The 23663-nt window shown below is 32.3% G+C and overlaps 5 protein-coding genes across 5 annotated transcripts; 4 read left to right on the top strand and 1 right to left on the bottom strand.

The window, feature by feature from the left end:
* Positions 1–123: 123 nt before the first annotated feature.
* LOC124929519 (BTB/POZ domain-containing protein At2g13690) lies at positions 124–2431 on the top strand. The gene is made up of 2 exons (XM_047469900.1): positions 124–1084; positions 1181–2431. Exons 1-2 carry the CDS (start codon positions 371–373, stop codon positions 2087–2089), a joined length of 1623 nt encoding a protein of 540 aa, XP_047325856.1. The 5' UTR covers positions 124–370; the 3' UTR covers positions 2090–2431.
* A 2420-nt stretch (positions 2432–4851) lies between these two features.
* LOC124928985 lies at positions 4852–6505 on the top strand. The gene is made up of 4 exons (XM_047469238.1): positions 4852–4951; positions 5073–5121; positions 5203–5396; positions 5801–6505. The coding sequence occupies exons 1-4, from the start codon at positions 4898–4900 to the stop codon at positions 6503–6505; spliced, it is 1002 nt and encodes a 333-aa protein (XP_047325194.1). The 5' UTR covers positions 4852–4897.
* LOC124931508 (clathrin light chain 2-like) lies at positions 5781–8173 on the top strand. Its single transcript, XM_047471988.1, has 4 exons — positions 5781–6505; positions 6656–7224; positions 7326–7479; positions 7576–8173. Exons 2-4 carry the CDS (start codon positions 6800–6802, stop codon positions 8014–8016), a joined length of 1020 nt encoding a protein of 339 aa, XP_047327944.1. The 5' UTR covers positions 5781–6505; positions 6656–6799; the 3' UTR covers positions 8017–8173.
* Positions 8174–8387: 214 nt separating this feature from the next.
* On the top strand, positions 8388–13503 carry LOC124929079 (probable beta-D-xylosidase 6). The gene is made up of 7 exons (XM_047469345.1): positions 8388–8508; positions 9364–10158; positions 10752–10918; positions 11019–11116; positions 11606–11953; positions 12052–12468; positions 12789–13503. Exons 2-7 carry the CDS (start codon positions 9415–9417, stop codon positions 13424–13426), a joined length of 2412 nt encoding a protein of 803 aa, XP_047325301.1. The 5' UTR covers positions 8388–8508; positions 9364–9414; the 3' UTR covers positions 13427–13503.
* A 551-nt stretch (positions 13504–14054) lies between these two features.
* Positions 14055–18871, bottom strand: LOC124928844 (glycine-rich domain-containing protein 1-like). Its single transcript, XM_047469096.1, has 9 exons — positions 18755–18871; positions 18356–18524; positions 18165–18285; positions 17832–18086; positions 17287–17745; positions 16180–16724; positions 15441–15639; positions 14860–15015; positions 14055–14778 (listed from the first exon to the last, which is right to left on the bottom strand). The coding sequence occupies exons 2-9, from the start codon at positions 18505–18507 to the stop codon at positions 14245–14247; spliced, it is 2421 nt and encodes an 806-aa protein (XP_047325052.1). The 5' UTR covers positions 18508–18524; positions 18755–18871; the 3' UTR covers positions 14055–14244.
* Between the last annotated feature and the right edge of the window lie 4792 nt (positions 18872–23663).

Below are 23663 nucleotides of genomic sequence, written 5' to 3' on the forward strand. Positions count from 1 at the left end.
AATCATTAAATGAGAATATTTGAAATCAGATATATAAACGTTACTATTTATTTATTTATTTAAGAAAAAAGGAATTATTAATCCGAAAGCAGTTAAAAGTAACCAGCAGCGCATTTAGATTCCCTATCAATCTATCTATCTTTCTCTCTCTTGTTCTTGCCGTAAAGAGCAGCTCTTATGAATTCACAATGGAATCCTTGTTTCTATCATAATCGAACAGATACAAACAAGCATTTGTCATTTCCTAAGTAATTAATCCTTCCTTCCTTCCTTCCTTTCAGCTTCAATTTCTATTTCATTGATTCTTACAGCCAGATGTCAAACCCTAATTCGCATTCTCCACTCTCGATTTGATTCACCATTTTGAGAAATGGACAACGCCACTAGCCGGAATCCTCATCACCTCCGGAGAAATCGGCCTCGCCACCGGTCGTGGTGCTGTTCTTTCACTGTTCCGCCTCACAGTCCTGAAAATCAAGCTATATCCCGTCCTAAGCCTGCTAACAAACCTGAAACACCTTCCAAGTACGCTGCTTCTTTTCCTAATTCTCCTCAGAGCACCAAGCTTGGATTGGTCGGACGGATCGATCCTCGCCGTATCTTATCCCCTGGTCGAGTCTCACCTATCGATTCTCAGACCGATTTGGACGATGCCCTGCACGAAGCTGTTATTTCAGAGCCTCCGCGCGTTTCTGCAGCAAATCTCCCTTCTAGATCGAATTCTTTGAGGAGATTACCACCAAAGGAAGCAGCATCTGCTTCTAAAAGTGGATTGAAGGATGATGATAATGGTTGTTTGGGAGCTTTTGATGTGCGTTTGAATCTGAAGGGGAAGACTGGAGGTTCTCTAGTTCTTGAACTGAGTTCAGAAGTTTTGAGTGAAAACAGTTCGGTTTTTGCTGATCTAATTGCAGATCATCGAAGAAAACGCTCCAGCAGTTCGTCTAGGAATTTATGTAGGATTGAAGTTCCAGACGTGGATAACCTAAATGTGTTTCGAGAGACAATTGAGCTGATGTTTGAAGAAGATATCACTAGACGGCTATTGAAGATTGGGGTTTATCGATCCATTGATATACTTGAGGTGATAATTTAATTATATTCAATCTTTGATGAACAAGAATTAGGGTTCCAAAAGTTCACTATTATAATTCATTTTCCCTCTTTTAACTGTGTGTAGGTCTCATCAGGCATCATGTTTACAAAAGGTGTTTCATCGTGTTTAAAATATCTCGAGGCAGTTCCATGGACAGAGGAAGAAGAGGAGAAGCTAAGATCCCTATTTAGTAGGTCCATATTTGATGATACAACAACCAGTGATATCTTAGCCAGACTCTACCCAATGGATCCATCGACCCAACAACAAGATTTAGCCACACAATTGGTTTGGTCAATCACAACTTGTAACGATACTAATGCTAAGAACGAACTGAAATCGTTGGTCAAAGGTCTCTTCTCTAAAAGTTCAGTATACGAGAAGGACAATCAAGATATCAACAGAGAAAACCTATATAACATCACTCGATCTTGTCTTACTTCACTAGTTGATTTGTTACTCACTAATTACGAGGATAAACAACAACCGCTAGTGCAGAGGATCTCCAAGCAGGTAGATAATATCAACTGGGTCGTAGAGATTATGCTTGATCGACAGATGGCGGAGGAATTTGTTGATATCTGGAAAGATCAAGCTGAATTACTGAAAATGCATGAAACTGCTTCTCCTATGGTTCGGTATGAGCTGAGTCGGGTTTCTGCAATGTTGTTCATTGCTTTAGGGACACGAAAGCTGCAGTGCAGGTCGGAGGCTCGGCTCGGATTGTTTCAGGCTTGGTTTGGTCCGATGCTGTCAGATTTCGGTTGGCTTCAGAGGTGTAGAAAGGGGCTAGATGTTAGAGCATTGGAGGATGCGATGGGGCAGACACTTCTTACTCTTCCTTTAAAAGAACAGTATATTCTGTTCATGGAATGGTTCAGATTTTTCTCAAAGCATGGTACTGAGTGCCCTAATCTAGGAAAAGCTTTTCAGATATGGTGGCGAAGATCTTTCCTTAGAGGGTCTGAATCTCATGCAATAGAAAGTCGCTGACTGGCGGAAAAACAGGTCTCGAGCTTTCTCTTTTGTCTTTGTGATGTGGAAAACTTGTTGTTGCTTTGTAGGTTGGAGGCGGGCGATTGATTGATTGATATAGATTTTAGGTGTGTGTAGAATGGTGAATAGATGTTGTTGATGAATGATATTAAAGAATATTTTAGTATTTTTCCACTTTGAAGCTTGAAAGGTTGGTTGTTTAGGAAATTCAGACTAATATTAGCTGAAACAAATTTGGTTGAACCATGTTTCTTGAATTGAAAGTTGGGATTTTCTCAAAAACAAAAGGGAAAGGGAAAGTGTTTTAGTTGAATTCTGAGCCACCCATATCATTGTCGGTATGTTGTTTACTATGTTATTATATGTTCTTGTATTTATTTGACATCTATAATATAATCTTACTTTTGCATGCTTTATATTTTATATTGTTGTTGGGGGGTCTTCTTTATATACAACTTTGAGGATTTTTTGAATTTATTCCCACTAAGCTCTCCTCTGTCTTCTTTTCTCCCCTTTTTTCAAAAAGTGGTAATTGGTATTTTTCTCCCTGAATTTTGTTTCAATTCTCGGATTGATCCATATAATTTTAGAAAAAATTGTTATTTAATATTTAACAAATATTTATCTGTCTTTCATAATTTTTAAACAGTATATTTAATTTTTTTAAACACTTTTTTTACTTCCATTTCTTATTTTCTTTCAATTTTGACTGATTTTTCATTTATTTTATTTAATAATATTTATTTTAAACAAGAATATAATTATTATTTTTGTTTTAAAAATACCATTCATTTTTTTTATTTAACCATTCTAACACAAATTTTTAAATAAATAAAAAAGTCAACAACTACAATAATATTATAAACTAATATATAATAAGCAAAACATCAAATCTAAAGAATAATCTATATTAAATAACATCTTAAATTTCTAATCAAAAATAAAAAGATTTCGATAACTATTCACTAAACTTGACGGACGGACTCGTTATCAATAACTATTGATCTTGGCTCTTAATTGATATTTTTGTCATTACTAAAAGATCTAGTGTGCCATAAGTGGATTCTAACACGATTTTTTATTATGACTTCTTTTTTCACCTACTACACCGTATAATTCTACCTGTTTGGCTATTATCGTATGTCTGAATTTGTTCATCTTTATATTTGTCTTTCCTTCTATTATTTTTTTAATCTCCCACTACATCTTTAATCAAATATTAGTAACTTTTCCTATAAGTTGTTTTATTTGTACTAATTCACCACATAATTCTCAACACCTCCATTTGAAGATGAAATTATACAAATGACATGACAACAATCTCATATTCCGCCATTGCAATCGACACACGAGTCTCTCATATTCTTGTATGTAACTTCGTAGTCATGTTCACCATTAAATTTCACGCGACAAAGCATAGACTTAGTTCTATTATATTCGAAGAATTTCATCGTATTAAGATAAATGTTTGATGCCCATTGAAAAACAGATACTCTTTTTTTTTTTTTTTCAAATTATTCATTATCATTTGACGAATGTATTAATTCATGCTAATGATTGATTTCGTTTTTGTATCCAATATCCAAAATTTAAATGACTCCCAAATATTATTCGTAATCATTTAACATTTTAGTGTAGGAGAAATACAAGTCATCATTCACGGTGGAATTTCAACTGCGGCATCTTTAGCACCTACTTGTATCTTATTCGAGCTTTGTCAAATTATCCTTAAATTCCTTTTTATAGGTTGACTTGGCACATCTCCATAATTGAAATTTCAAATTCAAGTCCTATATTTTTTTTGCCCAACTAATATAAATGTGTCTATAATATAGTCGATGTTGAACTTTAGGCAAAACTTGTTTCCTTGCATCATTATTGCCCGCAAATTGTAATATGTTAAATTATTCATAAATTATAATTATCAAATTATAAAATGTTATAAATTAAATTTACCTTATGCTAGTCAGAAATGAATGTCTAACCCTCCTCTTTGTCGAGACCCAACATCTTGATAAAAATATCAATAAGAAATGAATATTTACCTTATGTTAGTCAGAAATGAATATTTTATAATAATGTTTATCAACTTTCAGTTATATACAAATTTTATTACTGATCATGGTATTTGAATTAGATATAACACAATTTGATTAATTTGTTCAACCCCTCTAATTCATCACTCATCTTCTTTACGAATATTTAGAATCAGTCTTAAAAAAATTACATGATTTTACAAAATTGTTATATTATTTAACATTTATTTAATATTGTTTTGTAATTTAATTTTGTATACGTAACTACTTATTTTAATTAATAATAATTTATTTTAAAAAATATTATAGTTAATTATTATTATTATTTTTTTAATCTTTCTAAAAAATAGTTTATATTTGTAATAGTTTAACATGTTAGAAATATGAAACTGAAAATAACCAAAATAAAATATTATAGTTTTCAAATTGGCTTGATTTTTTAAAGAAAAACAATTTATACATAATTTAATTTTGAAATATTACTAAACTATATTATTTTGATGTCAAATTATAATAATTTACACACAATAGTACTAGTTATTTAAATATTTTATCATTTCAAATTTCACTTTACATAAAACCCCCCAAATTTAAAAAGAACAAACCTTAAAGTTAAAGCTAATATTTTTTAAATATTTTCACATTTGACGCAAAAGAGCACATTTGCCGCCATTTATTTCAAAGAAATCAGACAATTTATTCTTCTTCTTATGTTGATCTCCACTCTCCAACTCCATATCCAGTCTTCTTGAGAGAGAGAGAAAGAGAGATGGATACGCTGCGAGCGGTGATAGATGCGGATCTCAGTCTATGCGACTCTCAGGTGAGATTCATTGTTTAGTCGATCTGATTTTTGAAACGAAATCTTCTCCGCATTCAGTTACTGTATCCATATCTCAGAAACTGACGATTCTCTCGTTTCGACATACGTTCTTGATATATAGCTGTTGCAGGTTCGGAATGACGCCGATTCTTCACTTACGTTACCTTCCGGTTAGTATCCGCCTATAATCTCTTCAATATTCTGAAAAAAGAAGAAGTAAACACTAGCTAATTATCTGTTATCTCTAATAGAGCCTCCAGACATTGGAAATTGGTTCTCTAGCTATGTATACGAATCTTCTACTGAGCTGAGTAAAGACGATGGATTAGGAGAGGATTCTAACATTATTAATGAGGACAACAGCAGAGTTGATTCGATTTTGCAGAGATCTGAGATGCTCGCCAATAAAACCACTCCTGCTAATGAGATCATACATATGAATGAGGTACTCACTTCTACCTGAAATCGAATATGGCTTAGAATCAACCACTCAATTAACTAGTAGTTATATCTATAAAATTTATGTTTATGTGAGACTTTGTGTTGTTAAATTGATCAATACTAGGCTACATTTGGTTTAAGCTAGGTTGAAGTTGAAATTGGATCATTTGTTTGTTCAAGGACTTTAAAAGAAGAATTGAAATTAGAATTATTATGTCTTAGATAAGACTCTTATCACTTGAACTAATCTGTTGGGTTGGTAAAGCTTGAATTGTAAATGAAATTCAATTCCATTTGTCTTAGAATTGAAATTGGATATACGAGTGTTGTCTTTCTTTGAATCTCATATAACATGTTATGGAAGAAGCTAATGTTAATTTTCTTTTGTTGTTCTTAAAATGTTTACAGAATCCAGAATCCTCAGAAAGCGTTGAGCTTCATTCAGAGCCTCTTGATATAGGAAGATGGTTTTCAAGCTATGTTTATGAATCTCCAGAATTAAACTCAGATGATGATGGGTTTCACTACTCTCCCTTCATGGCCACTGAAAAGGAAAAAGATGAAGATACTACTGAGAAACATAAGGAGTTCATACATGTCACCTCAATCAATGACAATGACAATGGCAATGGAAATGACACAGTTCAGACTAGCCATCCTGAAGGAGAAAACAGTCATTTTCATTGTCCTGTAAGCGTCAAACCAGAAGAGGGAACAAATACAGCAATAAGTATCACGATGGCTTGTGAAGTGGATTCATTTGAGCCAATATGCAAGATTAAAGCTCAAAAGTTAAATGTAGAAGAAGAAGAAGGTAGTAGTAGTAGTAATAAGGGTGAGGATTCTGCATATGATGATGGGTTTATACCAATCAAAAGGAGAAGAGGAGAGGAGAATTATGTCATTACAATGAAAAGTGGACTCGAAAAGAAAACAGAGCCAATGAACAAGGGTAAGAAAGAACAAAGTACAATCAGAAATCCTCTTGCAGAAATGACAAATGATCACCATGTTGAGTTTGCTGGAAAATGGCACTGCCCCCAGAAGAATAAGCCTGTTCTTGGCCCTCTTCTTAAGCAAAGGAGACTCGATCAATGGGTTCGTAGATTATGAGTATGTTTTTTGCTCCTTCAAATTCAATGTTTATTTATATGGCTCAGTTAAGTGATTAATAATAAAAATAATTTTTTATTTAAATTTAAATAATGAAATATTTGCTATAATGAAAAAACAAAAAAAAGTGAGCAATCATATAATTCACAGGGGATGGGAATGATTCAATTCAACACGTTTGAATCGACCAGTTTTGCGCCTCTGAGGGTGGAGATCGAGCTTTGGGTGTTGGAAAATCAATCAGTGCTGAATTCATAGTAAAAGAGAAAAAGAAAGAGAAAGAAAACTAAGAAAATGGATTCATTTGATGAAACGTATAACAATGAGGGGGAAGGAAATCAGACAGCTTCTCATCATCCATTTGGCAACGATGGCGATGGCGGCTACAATGCTGCGTATAATTACGAGGCTCCTAGCGGCGACAACACCGGTAATAATTCTCCTCAGCATATGAATTATCATCAACAACAAGAAGGATTCTCCACCGATCAAAACGACATTCAATCTCACGATGATACCTACGGAGGATTCAATTCCTCCCCCAATCCTGACCATGATTCAGGATTTCCTGAATCTAATGGCGATGATTCGAAACCCCCCTATGATATTGGAGACGATACAGACGGAATCTTCAGTGCACCTCCTCCTCCCGATGGACCTTTACTTCCAGAGCCAAATCAAATGCGCGAGGAAGCCGCTGCATTTCGTGAGTGGCGTCGGTGAGTTAGTTCTTCTCCTAGCTAGCTAGCTAGCTAACTAACTATCTATTACAAGAGATCTTATTGTTTGTTTGTTTGTTTGTTTGTTGTTGGTGTGACAGGAAGAATACAATTTATCTAGAGGAAAAGGAGAAGAAGGAGAAAGAGATGAGAGAACAGATATTCCAAGAAGCTGAACAGTACAAGAAAGCCTTTTATGACAAGAGAAATCTCAATGTTGAGACTAACAAAGCACATAACAGAGAAAGGGAAAAGGTAACAAAAACTAATATACACTTTTTACTTTTACTTTTACTCACTTTGATGAATCCATGATGATGTTAATCTGTATGATGATGATGAATCCACCAGTTATACTTGAGCAACCAGGAGAAATTTCACAAAGAAGCTGACAAGCAATACTGGAAAGCAATTGCAGAGATAATCCCATATGAGGTTGCTAACATTGAAAAAAGGGGAAGAAAAAAGGATGAAGAGAAGAAACCATCAATCCATATCATTCAAGGTCCTAAACCAGGTAAGCCAACTGATATGTCAAGAATGAGACAAATCATTACTAAACTCAAACAGCATCCCCCACCTCACATGCTTCCACCACCACCACCACCTGCTGCCGCCGATGCCGCCAAGGAAACCACCACCACAGACAAAAAAGATGCCAATGTAACCAAGAAACCTGATGACCCAGAATCTAAAACACCTTCCCCTGCTGTTGCTGAAGCGGCGGCGCCGGACCCTCCCAAAGCCTCCGAGCCTCCTGTTGCCAAGGCCGATCAAGTTGCTCAAACTTAGATTTTAAATTAGTTTGTAAGCAAGTTTTATTTACTGCTGCCTGATTAATGAAATAGAGAATAAGAAGAACTGCCTATATTAATACTGTTTTCAGGCTTTCTCATTAGGATTGAGGACCCATAACATTTCATTCATTTTTTTATATCAATCAATAATATTAATTGCCAAAATTCGATTAATAATAATGGTGTGATGAAAGTTTACCAAATATGCATATACTATTTAAAGCTATTTATTTAATAATAATTACCAAAAAAATAAAAATGAAGTGATTATCGAGGGTATTTTAGTAATTACACAACACAATTGAATATTGCGGCGGGCCCTTGCATATACATACTGCCATTATTGGTCAGGACTCCTTTATTTTACTTCTCTCTATCTCTCTCTTTCCGTACCAGTTTTTGCTGGAAGAAGATTGAATCCCGTTTGGATTCTCACGACGGTGTCTTCCTTCCTTCATCCACTCATTCCTCCTCTAGTAAACAACTGGTGATGTTATGGAATAATACTCAATCTATGTTGATGAATTTATGAACATATTTGCTATTTCATTATATGATTTCAACTTATTATTACTCTACTCTGTTAATTTAGCTTAGAATCAACCTGCATTTGATTTGCTATGTTCCGATAGTTTCGCCGATGTTTGTCTTATCTAGTATAGCTCGAATTCATTGAATCGCACTTTATCATGTTTCAATGTCACTCAATTTATGGCGTGCGAGTCTTTAATTATGCTGAACAATGTAATCCTCTGTTAATGAAGAAGATCCATCCCTAGTTTTTAGTGTGTGTTATTGAATTATGCTAGGACCGTTGTCAAATTAATCTTAATTATCTTCAGCTTAAACTGCAAAGCCTTTCTCAGACTGAAGAAGTAAAACTTGATGGTTGACTATTGATGATGTGTGTTAATCATACAAACACTAAATAATATAGGTCAAGCTAGACAAATCATAAACATTGCTCATTATCTTTCCAATTTAGTGAATGAAGAATCAAATCGATGAATTAAGTTCAAAATCAAATACTAACAAAAGCAATTGATTCTACAGATTGTAATATCTATTAGCCTGCCCTTAAGTTGCTTGATTATGTACACGGGAGTCTGTACTATAACATCCATTTTTTATTCATAAGAATAGTGCCAGAGTATAACATCTAATTTGATATATTTTTCCTCATAATTTTCTTGGTGTTGCAAACCAGGTATTTCCACAACCAATCTAATGCTATTTATCACTGTACTGACTAATTGATGGTTTCTTTATCAACATCTCTTGTTTGTTTCATTATGCATTTTGAATTTGATTTTAACATCTCTTACGGTTATTACATGATTAGGTTTGAACTGGCATCCTTAACAAGAATTTGGCAGCAAAAGCCTCTTATGATATGTCTCACTGTAAACCATGGAAGTGGAGTTTGAGTTTCATATTCATTCTGAGCTTCCTATTTACATCCACCATATCAACTAACCAAGAACTTCAGTTCCCTTGCAAGCCACCTCAACATAACTCCTACCCTTTCTGCGACACCTCCCTTCCCATCCAAGCTAGAGCCGAGTCCCTTGTCTCCTTCTTGACCCTTGAGGAGAAGATCAAACAGCTATCTGATAATGCCTCTAGTATCCTTAGGCTTGGCATACCTGCCTATGAGTGGTGGTCAGAGTCCCTCCATGGAATTGCCAAAAACGGCCCTGGTATCAACTTCAATGGGACAATTTCATCTGCCACTAGCTTCCCACAAGTCATCCTCACCACAGCTTCTTTTAATAGAAGCTTGTGGCGGTCAATTGCATCGGCCATTGCTGTGGAGGCTAGAGCAATGTATAATGTTGGTCAGGCCGGTTTGACCTTTTGGGCTCCCAATGTAAATATCTTTAGAGATCCCAGATGGGGGAGAGGTCAGGAGACACCCGGGGAGGACCCAATGGTTGCTTCTGTCTATGCTGTCGAGTATGTGAGGGGGTTTCAGGGCGGGAGCGTTCTTGCTAGTGCTCATGCGGATACTGACAAGAGCATTCTTACTAGTGATGATGACGATGCTGAATTGATGTTGTCTGCATGTTGCAAGCATGTCACTGCCTATGATTTGGAAGATTGGGGGTCTTTCACCAGATATAACTTCAATGCTGTGGTAAGATTCTCATTAATGAGCTAAAGAATTTATTTTCATCACAATAGAATACTAAATACGGATTTAAAGTCTGGAGAAACATAGTTTAATGATTTTGGATGTATAAAAATACTTTGTCTATAAGCATGCAATAGAGGTGATAATATAGAAAGAAAGGTGGTTAAAGTTACTTATCATAGAGAGGTATCATATCTTTAAAAAAAATAGGTGTGAGAAACACATGTAAACTTTTAAATTTGAGGTGGTTATGTTTTCTAAACTGAGTTTCATTGCAAGATGATCATGAGTTAACCTTCATTAATAATATCTTTCCAATTTGAAGGAAGACAGTTTTACTCTTAGTGTTTTTTTTGGTCTAGCTTTTTGCTTGAATCTTGAGCATTTATTTTGATGTATATAGCAGGATAGAATTCAAAACATCCCCATTCTGGTGCTTTTCTTTGTCTTTGAAGTTGTGTTGATGTACTCTCTGTTATGCAATGAGTGTATGTTGTTTAAACAATAAGCACAATGTTGTGAGTTCAACCCCTATCTTTCAAAAAATTATATTTTTCTTGTGTTTGACCTTGTGTTAATTCATTTCTTTCACTTAGATCACAAACCAAGATTTTGAGGATACTTATCAGCCGCCATTCAGAAGTTGCGTCGAACAGGGTAAAGCGAGCTGCTTAATGTGTTCGTATAATGCAGTCAACGGCATACCTGCTTGTGCACGAGAGGACCTCTTACAGAGAACACGAGTTGAATGGGGTTTCAAAGGGTGATTAAATTGCAAACCTCATTGTTGAGTATACTATTAGAAAGCACAATTTATTTTAAATCTTTTGACTAATTCATATATTCTTAATGGCACCACTCAGATATATTGCCTCAGATTGTGATGCTGTTGCTACTATATACGAATATCAAAAATATTCGAGAAGCCCAGAAGACGCAGTTGCAGATGCTTTAGGAGCAGGTATTTTTCTACAGACTTCTCAATAAACAGTTTTTTGTTTTGTTTATGATGAGGAGTTGACATATGATTAAAATAATTGTCTTTGCTTATTGCCTTACAAAAAAATGTTTGGGGGAATCTTATTTATTTTTATTTCTTTTCTTGTGTGTGTGGTGAAAACAATGTTTTGATCTAGGGTTATTTAATTAACCAAGTGGTTATTGGGAGTAAATGTAATTATTTAATGTTTTAAAATGTTATAAAATAAAGGGTAATTTTGTATTTTTATCGGTGATTTGAATGTTGTGATGATAGATTTCATCATTATCGTGGGTTATTTCGAAATAATCTCAAATAGCTCATGTCAACAAGGCCTTAGATGGACATGGAAATCAGAATCATTCAGGCCAATTTATATATTAATTGCAGTACAGTTTTCTAAATTTGTCCTTAGAATCATCAAAGTATTGATTATTGAGCTTTTTTGGTTTGTTTTCCTTTTTTTGGTAGGAATGGATATCAACTGTGGTACATATCTTCTTCGGCATACCCAGTCTGCTTTAGAACAAGGGAAAGTACAAGAAAAAGACATAGATAGAGCCCTTGTAAATTTATTTTCAGTTCTAATTCGCCTTGGCCTTTTTGATGGTGACCCTAAGAAAGGAAAGTTTGGGAAGTTAGGACCTAAAGATGTTTGCACTTTGAAGCACAGGGAATTAGCTCTTGAAGCAGCAAAGGAAGGCATTGTGCTCTTAAAAAATAATGATAAATTTCTGCCTCTAGCAAAAAGGAGTATATCTTCATTAGCTATCATTGGTCCTCTAGCTAATCAAACTGAATTGGGTGGTGGATACACAGGTAAAAATCTTTTTGAAAACTTGCAATTTGTCACAATCATGATTCAGATCATTCAGATTTTTGTCTTTTCAACACTCAGTGTTTTTTACTCTTCTCAGGAATCCCGTGTGAGCCAAGGAGCATCGTTGATGGAATGCAAAGATACGTAAAGAAAACAACATATGCCTCCGGTTGTGTTGATGTATCTTGTGCCACAAAAGCCGGTTTTAGTGAAGCTCTATCTGTTGCGAAAGAATCTGAGTTAGTCGTCATTGTTGTTGGACTCGATTTGAGTCAAGAGACTGAAGATCATGATAGACGTAGTCTTCTTTTGCCTGGTTATCAAACGGACCTTGTCAACTCAATTGCGTCTGTGAGTAAAAAACCCGTGATTTTAGTTCTAACCGGAGGTGGACCACTTGATGTGTCTTTTGCTAAGGAAGACCCAAGAATTGCAAGTATACTTTGGATTGGTTATCCTGGAGAAACCGGTGGGAAAGCTCTCGCTGAGATCTTGTTTGGAGATCATAATCCTGGTATGTCTTATCTCTTCTTCATGATTTCATTCATTACAAATTTCTTAACTAGTGGTCACCCACTCTGGGTAACAAGAGACTTGAACTAAAGGGACTTATTGTCATAAGGTCTCACGTTATTCTGAAAGCAGTGAGAGGTCATGATATGGGTTGCTATGCTAGCCTCTAAAAGCTGGCCCGGAAGTAGCACATATCCCATCGCCATGACCCCCACTAGAGACCTTTTAGATGAAAATTCTTTTCACTTCAACTACCATAAAACGGGTTAAAAAAAAACAAGTTTGCTTGGGTTTTACATGCATCATGTAATTTTCCAAAAGGTGGAAGATTGCCTGTGACATGGTACCCGGAGTCATTCACAAAGGTACCAATGAGCGACATGAACATGCGAGCAGATACTTCTCGCGGTTACCCTGGTAGAACATATCGGTTTTACACAGGTGAAAGAGTATACGGATTTGGGTACGGTTTAAGTTACTCGAAATTCTCCTACAAGCTTCTGTCTGCCCCACCAACAACACTCAGCTTATTATCAACAGGATCAACCGAACTTGATTCTTTTTCAAAACGGGCTAGGAGGAGCGCCTATGGAATCAACCACGTTCAAATCGATGATATGAAACACTATTGTGATTCATTGAGATTCCCGTTTGAAATATTGGTGACTAACAATGGAGAAATGGAAGGGGGGCATGTGGTGATGTTGTTTTCAGGATCCCCGAAAGTGTTGGAAAGAAGCGGGAGGAGTCCGGAGAAACAGTTGATTGGTTTCGAAAGGATTGAGACAGTTCCTTATGTGGGTGTAAAGGTAAGGATGATGGTTGATCCTTGTGAGGATCTTAGTATTGTGAATGAGGATGGGAAGAGAGTGTTGGCATTAGGTAATCATTCTCTTATGATAATGCAGCAGTATGGGGAGGATTTCGAGCTGCGTCATATTGTTTCAATAATTCTGTAATTATGTCCCTTTTTTATTTGGCATATTTATGCTATAGCTGAATTCCATTTCACCCTAATAAAGAACCCTTCATATCCGATCTTTGTTTCTTTCTTTCCACTAGACCATCTCCCAAAATCAATCAATTCATCTAACCGCCTTTGGGTCTTAAGCGGTTCAGTTTGATCGTTTCCCTATCGAAAAAATCATCAATCCAATCATTAATATCAGTTTTTTAAAATTTCATCAGTTGGTTAGTGATTAAACGTCGATTCGGTTTTAATAGTTAAAGACTTTCATAAAAAAAAAAACAAAAAAAAACAAAGTTTGATACACTAAACTATTATTATCTTAAATATTAATTATTTATAGACATAACTAATTGTTTAAAAAGGGATAAGAATTGAAGTTTATAGTCTTAAGACTATATAAGTATTCGATTTTGACTTGTAACACTTTAAATTGACATCTATCTCGATTATGACTTGTAACACTTTAAATTGACATCTATCTCGATTATAACACTTTAAATTGACATCTAACTAGATTAGTTGTCAATTTTCTTCATTTTTTTGATTTTGCTTTCACCGACCAACTGAGTTTTTGGTTTTTCTGAAATCTTAATGATAAAAAAAGGAACAGTAGAATATTGAACACTGCAACTTACAACACATATTATTGATTGTTAATGAAAGACAAATGCAACCAACTTTTGAGTTCCCATACATACATTGGCCACATGTTAATAATAAGATACATGCTTCATGACAGCCATATATATTATATGTCAAACATACAACACACAAATAAACAAACAAACAAACTTCATTCATTATTTTTTAGTTGACTGCAGCTACTTTCCCACCACCACCCCGGACACCACCCCCACAACCGCCACATCCACCACAGCCACCTCCACAGCCGCTACATTTCCCACCCTTTTCCATATTAACACCACAAGCTCCACCGCAGCCCCCGCAACCTCCACCACACCCTCCACAACCACCACTCTTCACTCCAGTTCCACAACCGCCACAACCTCCACCACAGCCTCCACAACTGCCGCTCTTCACTCCAGTTCCACAACCGCCACATCCTGCACCACAACCTCCACAACCGCCACAATTTTCTGTTCCCACTATAGATATTTCAGCTTTCAGTTCTGTTTCCTCCGTTTGAGGAGCAGTCGGAGCAAGTTCTGTTAACTTGCCCTCTTCTTTAATGAGAGGTTCCGCATCTGCCAGTTTCTCTTCACAATTCACCAGGCTATTAATGTTATTATTGTCGTCGTTATTGTATCCTTCCTTTTTCCAAATGTTAGCAAGGATAAAAGCCAACACCAGACCAGGCAATACAAACCATTCCTCATTCACCTATTCCACCAAAAATATAAACAAACTCATACATAAAAATCGTGTGTAGAATTTCTAAATATTGAAATAAAGATAAGTTACCTTGCACGATCCACATTTCAAATCAAACAATGCTACTGCTTTGCCATATGGATCAGCTGCAGAGAACTCCACAACAGTGATGAACTCTTGTTCACTTCTTTTGTTTGTGCAGGTTTTCGGTTGATATTCCAATCTACGTCCAGTGAACCATTTGATCTGTTCAAACGAATCATACACGAGAGTTACACTCTTGTTTGATGAAGAGTTATTTGGATTTCTTATCTCATCATTTTGATCATTTCATCAACTAAATCATTCAAATATTCAACCAAAATGACATATACACTTACTTTATTTTTTTTATATAATATTGTAAATATTAAACACAGGATATTTTAAGTCATTTAGCACAAATAACATATTTTTTCATCATTTTCCCAAAAAAATCCTACATCAAACAAGCTCTAAGCAATGCAGGGATAATAGTAATTGTTTCCAAATAGTGGGTTAGCTGAAACAACTTCCCAAAGACATGGCAGTAACCTTCCAATTTTCATAAACAAAACATATTTTTATTTTCAAGTCAGAAAAGGTTCGCCAAACTCAAATTTACTAACTCGAAATAAATGGATGTAACTTACCATCCTATGTCCTTTGAGGTCAATGAGATCACCATGTGCACGAGATCCCTTCTGAAGCTGAAAAGACCATTTATAGTCCAGCAAAGACCACTCTGACCCGTTAAACTCAGCAAGATGTTGAGTCTCACCAGATTTGGTAATGCCAACAACCTCTTTGCTCATATTGAAGTTGTTCGACCCTTTAGTTTCTTTTTTATCCCTAGGATATACAAAGGTAGGGATTTGTAACAAACAATTACATAACTATCATCCATGGAAAATAATTAAAACAAGATCATCAACTTTCACGCTACTAAATTATGATTCATTGCTTTGTGAAGCTCTGATTGATTTCCAAGAAACTTATAGTGCTTATTCCAATTAAGTAAATTTAATTTTTTTAATTTAAAATTACTTAATTATTTATATGAAGCTCAAATTAAGCTATAAAGTAAGAGTCGGCAAAAGACAATTTAACCTTGTAAATTCATCGATAAGGGTAAACTAGTAATTTTAAATCATTTTCAACACTAATACCACATTTTATTAAATCAATTTTCATATCAAGTACTAAAAATTTAGAATTTTGCATTTGGTTTATTCAGTATTGAAAACAATGATTTCACCCTTTGTAAAAAAGGAAATTCCACTGTTCAATTGAAATTGCAGTTTCCCTATGTAATATTTCTATATCAAGTATTGTCACAAGTTAATGCTTCAAAAGTAAACTATGAGCAAAAATGTGAATGTGTAGTAGTACCTCATCTGCAGGCTGATGATCTCACCACCACATTCATCAACAATATGTGTCCAACTCTTAGTGAACTGAACCCTCTTAGGAAGTGGGAAAAAGCAAGAACTGTTTGTAAAGGAACGTGATCGGACCATGTTAAAACTATATGGTTCTGATGTTGGTGGTGTGAACGAAAGGGCAACCAAAAGACCAAATGGCTTTGACTTCTGCGTAATAATGCCAGAACTGGGCTCAAGCTCAAGCCATTTTTCAAAGTATAGAGTTGAAGGTGAGGATACAAGTTCCTCCAAGGAGATGGAAGTGGAACCGATGGTTTTAACCGCCTTTGGAATTGGCAATTTGGATGAAGAATGAGCTACGAGGTCAAATATGAGATTTCCAGTAGGTTCGCACTGGAATAAAGCCACCTGTTTCTGCCCATACTCAGACATAATATTGAGTCTTCTCTTGGCATTAAAGATATTGTCAGGCTGTGTTTTTCTAAACATGACTGAAATACTTCCCTTTTGTCCTTCAGGTAAGTTTCTCACTGCAACGAACTCTAACATGATCTGGGAAAAAATTATATGAAATTATAAATCTAAATCAATAATTCTACATTGCATTTCCTTGTGGTTTCAATGATCTGTGACTTCGATTGATCGAAGGTTATTTGGATAAACAAGTGGCGATTTCCAAATAACCTTGCTTGATGTAGGTTATTTGTGAAAAAAAAACATTAAGAGTATAAATTTACGATGGGAAAAAATAATTATTTAAAAATAAAAGTAGAAGGTATTTTGGTTAATGATTTCAATGATATGAATGATGAGTAGTTTTGGAGATTGTTTGGTTAAGATTCAGAGAACCCTAAAATTAATAAAAATGAAAACTCCTTGAGCCAAATCCTGAAGGGTTATTTGAATTTAATCCAAATAACATCAATCAATTTAATTAATCAAATTATAAAAAAAAAAAAAACAAATTACCCTCATAGAAAATATATTTTAGTCATTTATTCCAAATAATCAACTTTTTCATCAAACAAGTATTTTTTCTTTCAAAAACCAGATTATTTTAAAAAAACAACCCTACATCAAACGAGCCCCAAGCATTTAAAGAATAGTTATTTACCTCCACTGACATGACAACCTTTGAAATGGATGTAATTTTCTCATGTTGAGTAATTTCAACATCCTTTGTTTTCAAACTATTGGACTTATAAGGAATAGTAGTAACAGGAGATGGAGTCGAGCCTCTGTACATTGCCCCGGCTCTCCAATATCTTGAACCAAATGTTTCTTCCCACTGCTTGGTAGTTTCAGAAAATCCAGTATCTAACTTCTTCCCTTTTGACCTGTCTGAATCAGTGTCATCATGCTCTAACACCTTACCAAGTGTTTTTACCAAATCCTTACAATAAGAAACCGGATTTAATTGATGAGAGTGCCATATTAGATCAATGTCATAAGTTGGGACACAAAAGCATTTCACAGATTTCTCCCAGTTCGACTTGATTAGATACAGAAATCCTTTGTATCTAGCAATGGCTGTCTCAAGAAAAAGATCGTAGTTCATGTGCTGTTTGGATACCTGTTGTTACCAAGACAAAGGAAAAAAATAAGTTGTGCAAAATGATTAAAGAACAAATTTGGTTTAAACTAAAAAGTCGATTTTACCTGATAAGAGAATGGGATTTGCCTTTTGATACCAGAAAGAAGATCATATGTGGTGTAGTTAGCAGCATCAGAAACATCTTCCATAGGGACAGATACTTCAGAAAGATGATTAAGGAGGTAAGGTTCATTGGGATATAGTTCACTCCAGATTTTCTCAGTTTCAGTTGCTGATACATCTTGTTGAATAGACGATAAAACATTTTCATTGTCAAGAATCCCACCATATAGTTTCTCACAGTCAGATTTGTATCTAACCTGAATATCCAAACCAAAAGGATTAAGTGAAAAAGATAAAGGTAAAAAAAACAAAATCTGAATAGAAAAAAAACCTACTGGATTGAGCCTGTGACAGTGCCAAACCCATTCACAGTCAAGAGGTACAACCAAAGGTCCTTGAGTAAAATCCTTGGACTTACAAAATTTCGCAAGCAAAGGGAGCCAACATGTTTTATACCTGTAAAATGTCTTAGGTTTAACATTTTCCCTAAAATATGAAACTAAATGAAAGACGATTGATTAATCACCTGTAAATAGCCCTCTCTATAATAGAATCTTCATAGAGCCAACGGTTTTTATCTACAGTAGACAAAAAGAGAAGATGCTTTTTGGCAACAGTAAGAATATCCACGCTTATCTCAATTTTCTGCGCTTTATCCCATTCTAACTCCGATTCCATCTCTCCAACCAGTCTATCTGATAAGATCGCACAATCAATTCAACTAAACAAACATATATGATTCAAAATCAACTACATGAAACAGTGATCGTTGATCGTCTATATATATATAATATAAACAATTACTGTATTCATTTCCGATCATGTTAAACAAAATCAACAACACTAATCATCTTATTGAGAATCTTTGCGATGGAGTAATGAAAAGTAAAAACAAGAAAAGGAAATGATCAAAGTAAACTATTACCAGAAAGCTTGATCGAGCTTCAGTTCTCTTCTCGGAACGATGAAGATAGGAGAGAGAGATTAATAAAGAAACTGAAACAGATTTTTTTTTTTTTTTAATGAAAACAGATATTTAGCAGTACGTACTACCAAATGTCATGAAATAGTACGCATTGAGTTTAATTACGAAATTACCTAAGAAATGTATCAATTTATTCAAATATTCTTTTAATAATTTATATTTAACAAAATTATTCAAAATTAGTTAAGTTTGGGAGGAAATTTCTTAAAGTCAAAATTTTACATGGTCCTTCAATTTGTATTATATGCTTAATAATTATACTCATTCTTTTAGGTTTTGTTTGAAATTAGATTCTTGGGTTATTGAAAATAAATATTTTGTTTAATAAAAAAGTAAATTATTTGAAAGAAATTACTAAAAAATGTCTTTAAATTTAATATTTTTAAATAATATAAAATAAAGTATTTTAATGATGTTTGGTGAGATTTTCAAATAATTCACATCAAACAAGTTCATATGAATTATTAGAATGAGTTTGTTCAAATGTCATTGTCAGGAAGTTTCTCTTATACACTTTGGAGTTGTTATCTTGTTATATATTAACATCATTATTTAAAATTAAATAATTAATGTTTATATATGATAAAGTTTAATTAATTTCAGAATATTTCAAATAAAATAGGTAGAATTGAAGGAACAATAAAGAAAAACTCATTAATTACTTGTAATAAAAACATCATGTTTGCTCATCTCCTTCATCTTGACATTGACGATATGTTAAACTAATATTTAGCACGTGCATTATACGGGCAATAATATAAAAAACTGTGAAAAACAATTACGAGTAATAATATTAAAAAAATATGAAAAAAAATTACAGATAATATTTTTAATTTTATTTTTAACCCTTTTAAGTTTATGGGTGGGTCAACCCACGATCCGACCCAAGTATCAATTTATTCAGCATCATTATATATATATATAGTTAGTTAAAAAGTTGAACTTATATTAATGTTAAAACGTTTTCCGCGTTCATCAAATTTGGTGTTGAATTAAAAATATAAAGTCTTAGTAGCCTAGTTGGTTAAAGGGTTGTACTTGTTTTTGTTAGGTTGCAAGTTTGAAACATACCTCTAGCATTTTTAATTTTATTTTTAACCGTTTTAAGTTTATGGACGGGTCAACCCACAATCCGACCCAAGTATCCAAATTAACCACGGCTCTCGACCCGGCAATCCGGACACTTTAAAAATTAAGCATCATCATATATATATATATAGATTAGTTAGTTAAAAGTTGAACTTATATTAATGTTAAAACGTCCCACGTTCATCAAAAATTGGTGTTTAATTTAAAATATAAAGTCTTAGTAGTCTAGTTGGTTAAAGGGTTTTACTTGTTTTGTTAGGTTGCAAATTCGAAACATACTTCTAGCATTTTAAATTTTATTTTTAACCGTTTTAAGTTTATGGACGGGTCAACCCACAATCCGACTCAAATATCTAAATTAACCACAACTCTCGACCCGGCAATCCGGACACTTTAAAAATTAAGCATCATTATATATATATATATAGATTAGTTATTTAAAAAGTTGAACTTATATTAATGTTAAAACGTCCCGCGTTTATCAAATTTGGTGTTAAATTTAAAATATAAAGTCTTAGTAGCATAGTTGGTTAAAATGTTGTACTTGTTTTTGTTAGGTTGTAAATTTGAAACATACCTCTAGCATTTTTTATTTTATTTTTAACCTTTTTAAGTTTGTGGGCGAGTCAACCCATAATCCGACCCAAGTATCAAAATTAACCACAACTTTTGACCCGGTAATCCGGACACTTTAAAAATTAAGCATCATATATATATATATATTTCAAAAAGAGCTTTTTTAGAGTATGATCTCTTTAAGATTTTTAAGATGCGGTAACAAAAAAAAATCATAATTTTAATATCTCATTCACAGATCTTTATTTCTTTTTAATGAAAATCGTCAATTTTCTTTATTTGATCCCAATGTTTTAGGGAAATTTTTGTAAGTTTTAAAATTTAAGGTCTATTTAAATATCTCATGCAAACCATTCAAGGTCAGCTTAAATATTAGCCATTGAAATATATATATATATATATTTAAAAGGAAGTGTTCCGACAACCAATTCATTTTTTTTTAATAAAGACATCCACTTTCTAGCTAGTTTCTACTATAAAGATATTTTGGTACTTAAATAAATCACTTTTCTCATCATCATTATCATTATCATCATTATTATTATTATTATTATTATTATTATTATTATTATTATTATTATAAAAAACAGATCCAACACGATCAAGTTGTAAAGTAGAGAAACCAACAAAATATATGTTGTTTTTCTCCTAATGTATCGTAATATTTTATATTCATTTTACTTTTAAAATACATATAAACTATTTAAATATATATATATATATATATATATATATATATTAAAATGATGCCAAGTAATTAATTAACTTAAAGTAATAATAACTCTTTATTAAAAGAAGAAGATTAGGCCAATAATTTGTTTATATAGTTTTAGAGTGTTTGTTTTAATGATTTGAATTATATGTATATTATGATTACTATTATGATTATAATTTGAATTAATATAAGTGAATAGATAAAAAAAAATAGTAATACTATATTTTAAGGATAATAATATATATTAATATTAAGGGCCTGTTTGATTTAGTAGTGTCAATAATGCATTTTATGTAGTGTGGGCGTTTTGATATTCAGACCAAAAGTGAATTCCAAATGAAGTGAATTGTACTTTCAAACTCACTTCAGAATAAGGTTGTCAAAATTGAGAGTTTATGATGTAATATCGTTGGGCAATTATAAACTCGTAAAATCTATAATTTATTTAAAATCTTAAGGTTTAATTTTAAAAAATAATTATTATATAATATTATTATTTATATATAATTAAGTATTTTATATTTAGTTAATTTTAAAATTTTATATATTTAAATATAAAATTAATTAAAAAATAATAATAAATAAATAACACTATAAAAAAATATACATAAAAAACAATTATATTAATTAATTTATTATAATAAATAATAACTTTATGTTTTAATTTTTAAATATAAATTTATTTTTTAAACATAAAATCAAAATTATTTACAAACTCGTAAAATCTTATTATCATAAATTTAAAATCGTAAAAATTTATCTATATAAGAGTTTAACTTAAAATCAGACTCATTAACCTTATGTATAATGGAAAAACTTAAAATTTTAAAAGTACTCAATATTTTAAAAACTTAATTTCGAGTACAAGTACACATATATTAGATTCCTCTTTCATACTAGCCTCATAAATATAAAGCTAAATTTTATTAAAATTTTGTGTTTCAAAAGATGTAAAAATGATTTATTTAAATTAATTGGGATAAATAAATATTTTTTTTTGGTTTTTTAACATTATAACGTTTTATAAAATATAAAATAGTGTTATTTTAATAATTTTAATGATAAGATATTATATATATATAAGGGCAAACTACTTGGGCGGCCCTCGAATTACCTCAATTGCTCACTTTTGGCCCTCAAATTAATTTTTGAAACAAATCGCCCCTTCAACTTTTAAAAAGATCACCAATGGCCCTTCCGTCAACTTTTTGGTTAAATATAACGGCTTAAGTTTAAAATATATTTTCTTATATATTATCTTTAATTTTATTTTTTTATATTTATATATATAATTATTAAATCGCTTATATATAATATTATATATATATATATATCTTTTATTATTAATTTTTATATTTATATAATTATTAAATCTCTTATATATATATATATATATATATATATATTATTTACTTTTATTTATATATATATATAAAATAAAATTTAAAAATAAATTATATGTATTATCTCTAATCATTAATTATATATATATATATATATATATATATATATAAATTTATATAATTTATAGAATATATATTTTAAAAAATAATTTGAAAGGTTAAAAGTAATGATAATCTTCTAATTACTCAATTATTTTTAGCACTAGAATTATTTTTTAAAATATATATTATATAAATTAATTAAAGATAATATATATTTATTATATAAATTATTTTAAACTTTATTTTATATAAATATAGATTAAAATAAATAATATATATATATTATTTATATATTATATAAAAGATTTAATAATTATATAAATATAAAATTTGATAATATATATATATATATAATATTATATATAAACGATTTAATAATTATATATAAATATAAAATATAAGATTAAAGATAATATATAAAAAAAATATTTTAAGCTTAAGCCGATATGTTCAACTAAAAAGTTGACGGAAGGGCCATTAGTGACCTTTATAAAAGTTGAAGGGCGATTTGTTTCAAAAATTAATTTGAGGGCCAAAAGTGAGCGATCGAGGTAATTCAAGGGCCGCCCAGGTAATTTGCCCTATATATAATAATGCTTAATTTTTAAAGTGTCCGGATCGCCGGGTCGAGAGCTGTGGTTAATTTGAATATTTATGTGAGAGTAAATGGATACTTGGGTCGGATTTTGGGTTGACCCGGCCATAAACTTAAAACGGTTAAAAATAAAATTAAAAATGCTATTTATATGTTTTGAACTTGCAACATAACAAAATAAGTACAACCCTTTAACCAACTAAACTAACAACGCTTTATATTTAATATTAAACACCAAATTTGATGAACGCGAGACATTTTAACAATAAAAGTTTAAATTTTAAACTAACTAATCTATATATATATATAATGATGCTTAATTTTTAAAGTGTCCGGATTACAGTTCGAGAGTTGTGGTTAATTTGGATATTTATGTGAGAGTAAATGGATATTGGGTCGGATTGTGCGTTGACCCGCCCATAAACTTAA

Source organism: Impatiens glandulifera, chromosome 3, assembly GCF_907164915.1.
Source record: "Impatiens glandulifera chromosome 3, dImpGla2.1, whole genome shotgun sequence".
Taxonomy (NCBI): Eukaryota; Viridiplantae; Streptophyta; class Magnoliopsida; order Ericales; family Balsaminaceae; genus Impatiens; species Impatiens glandulifera.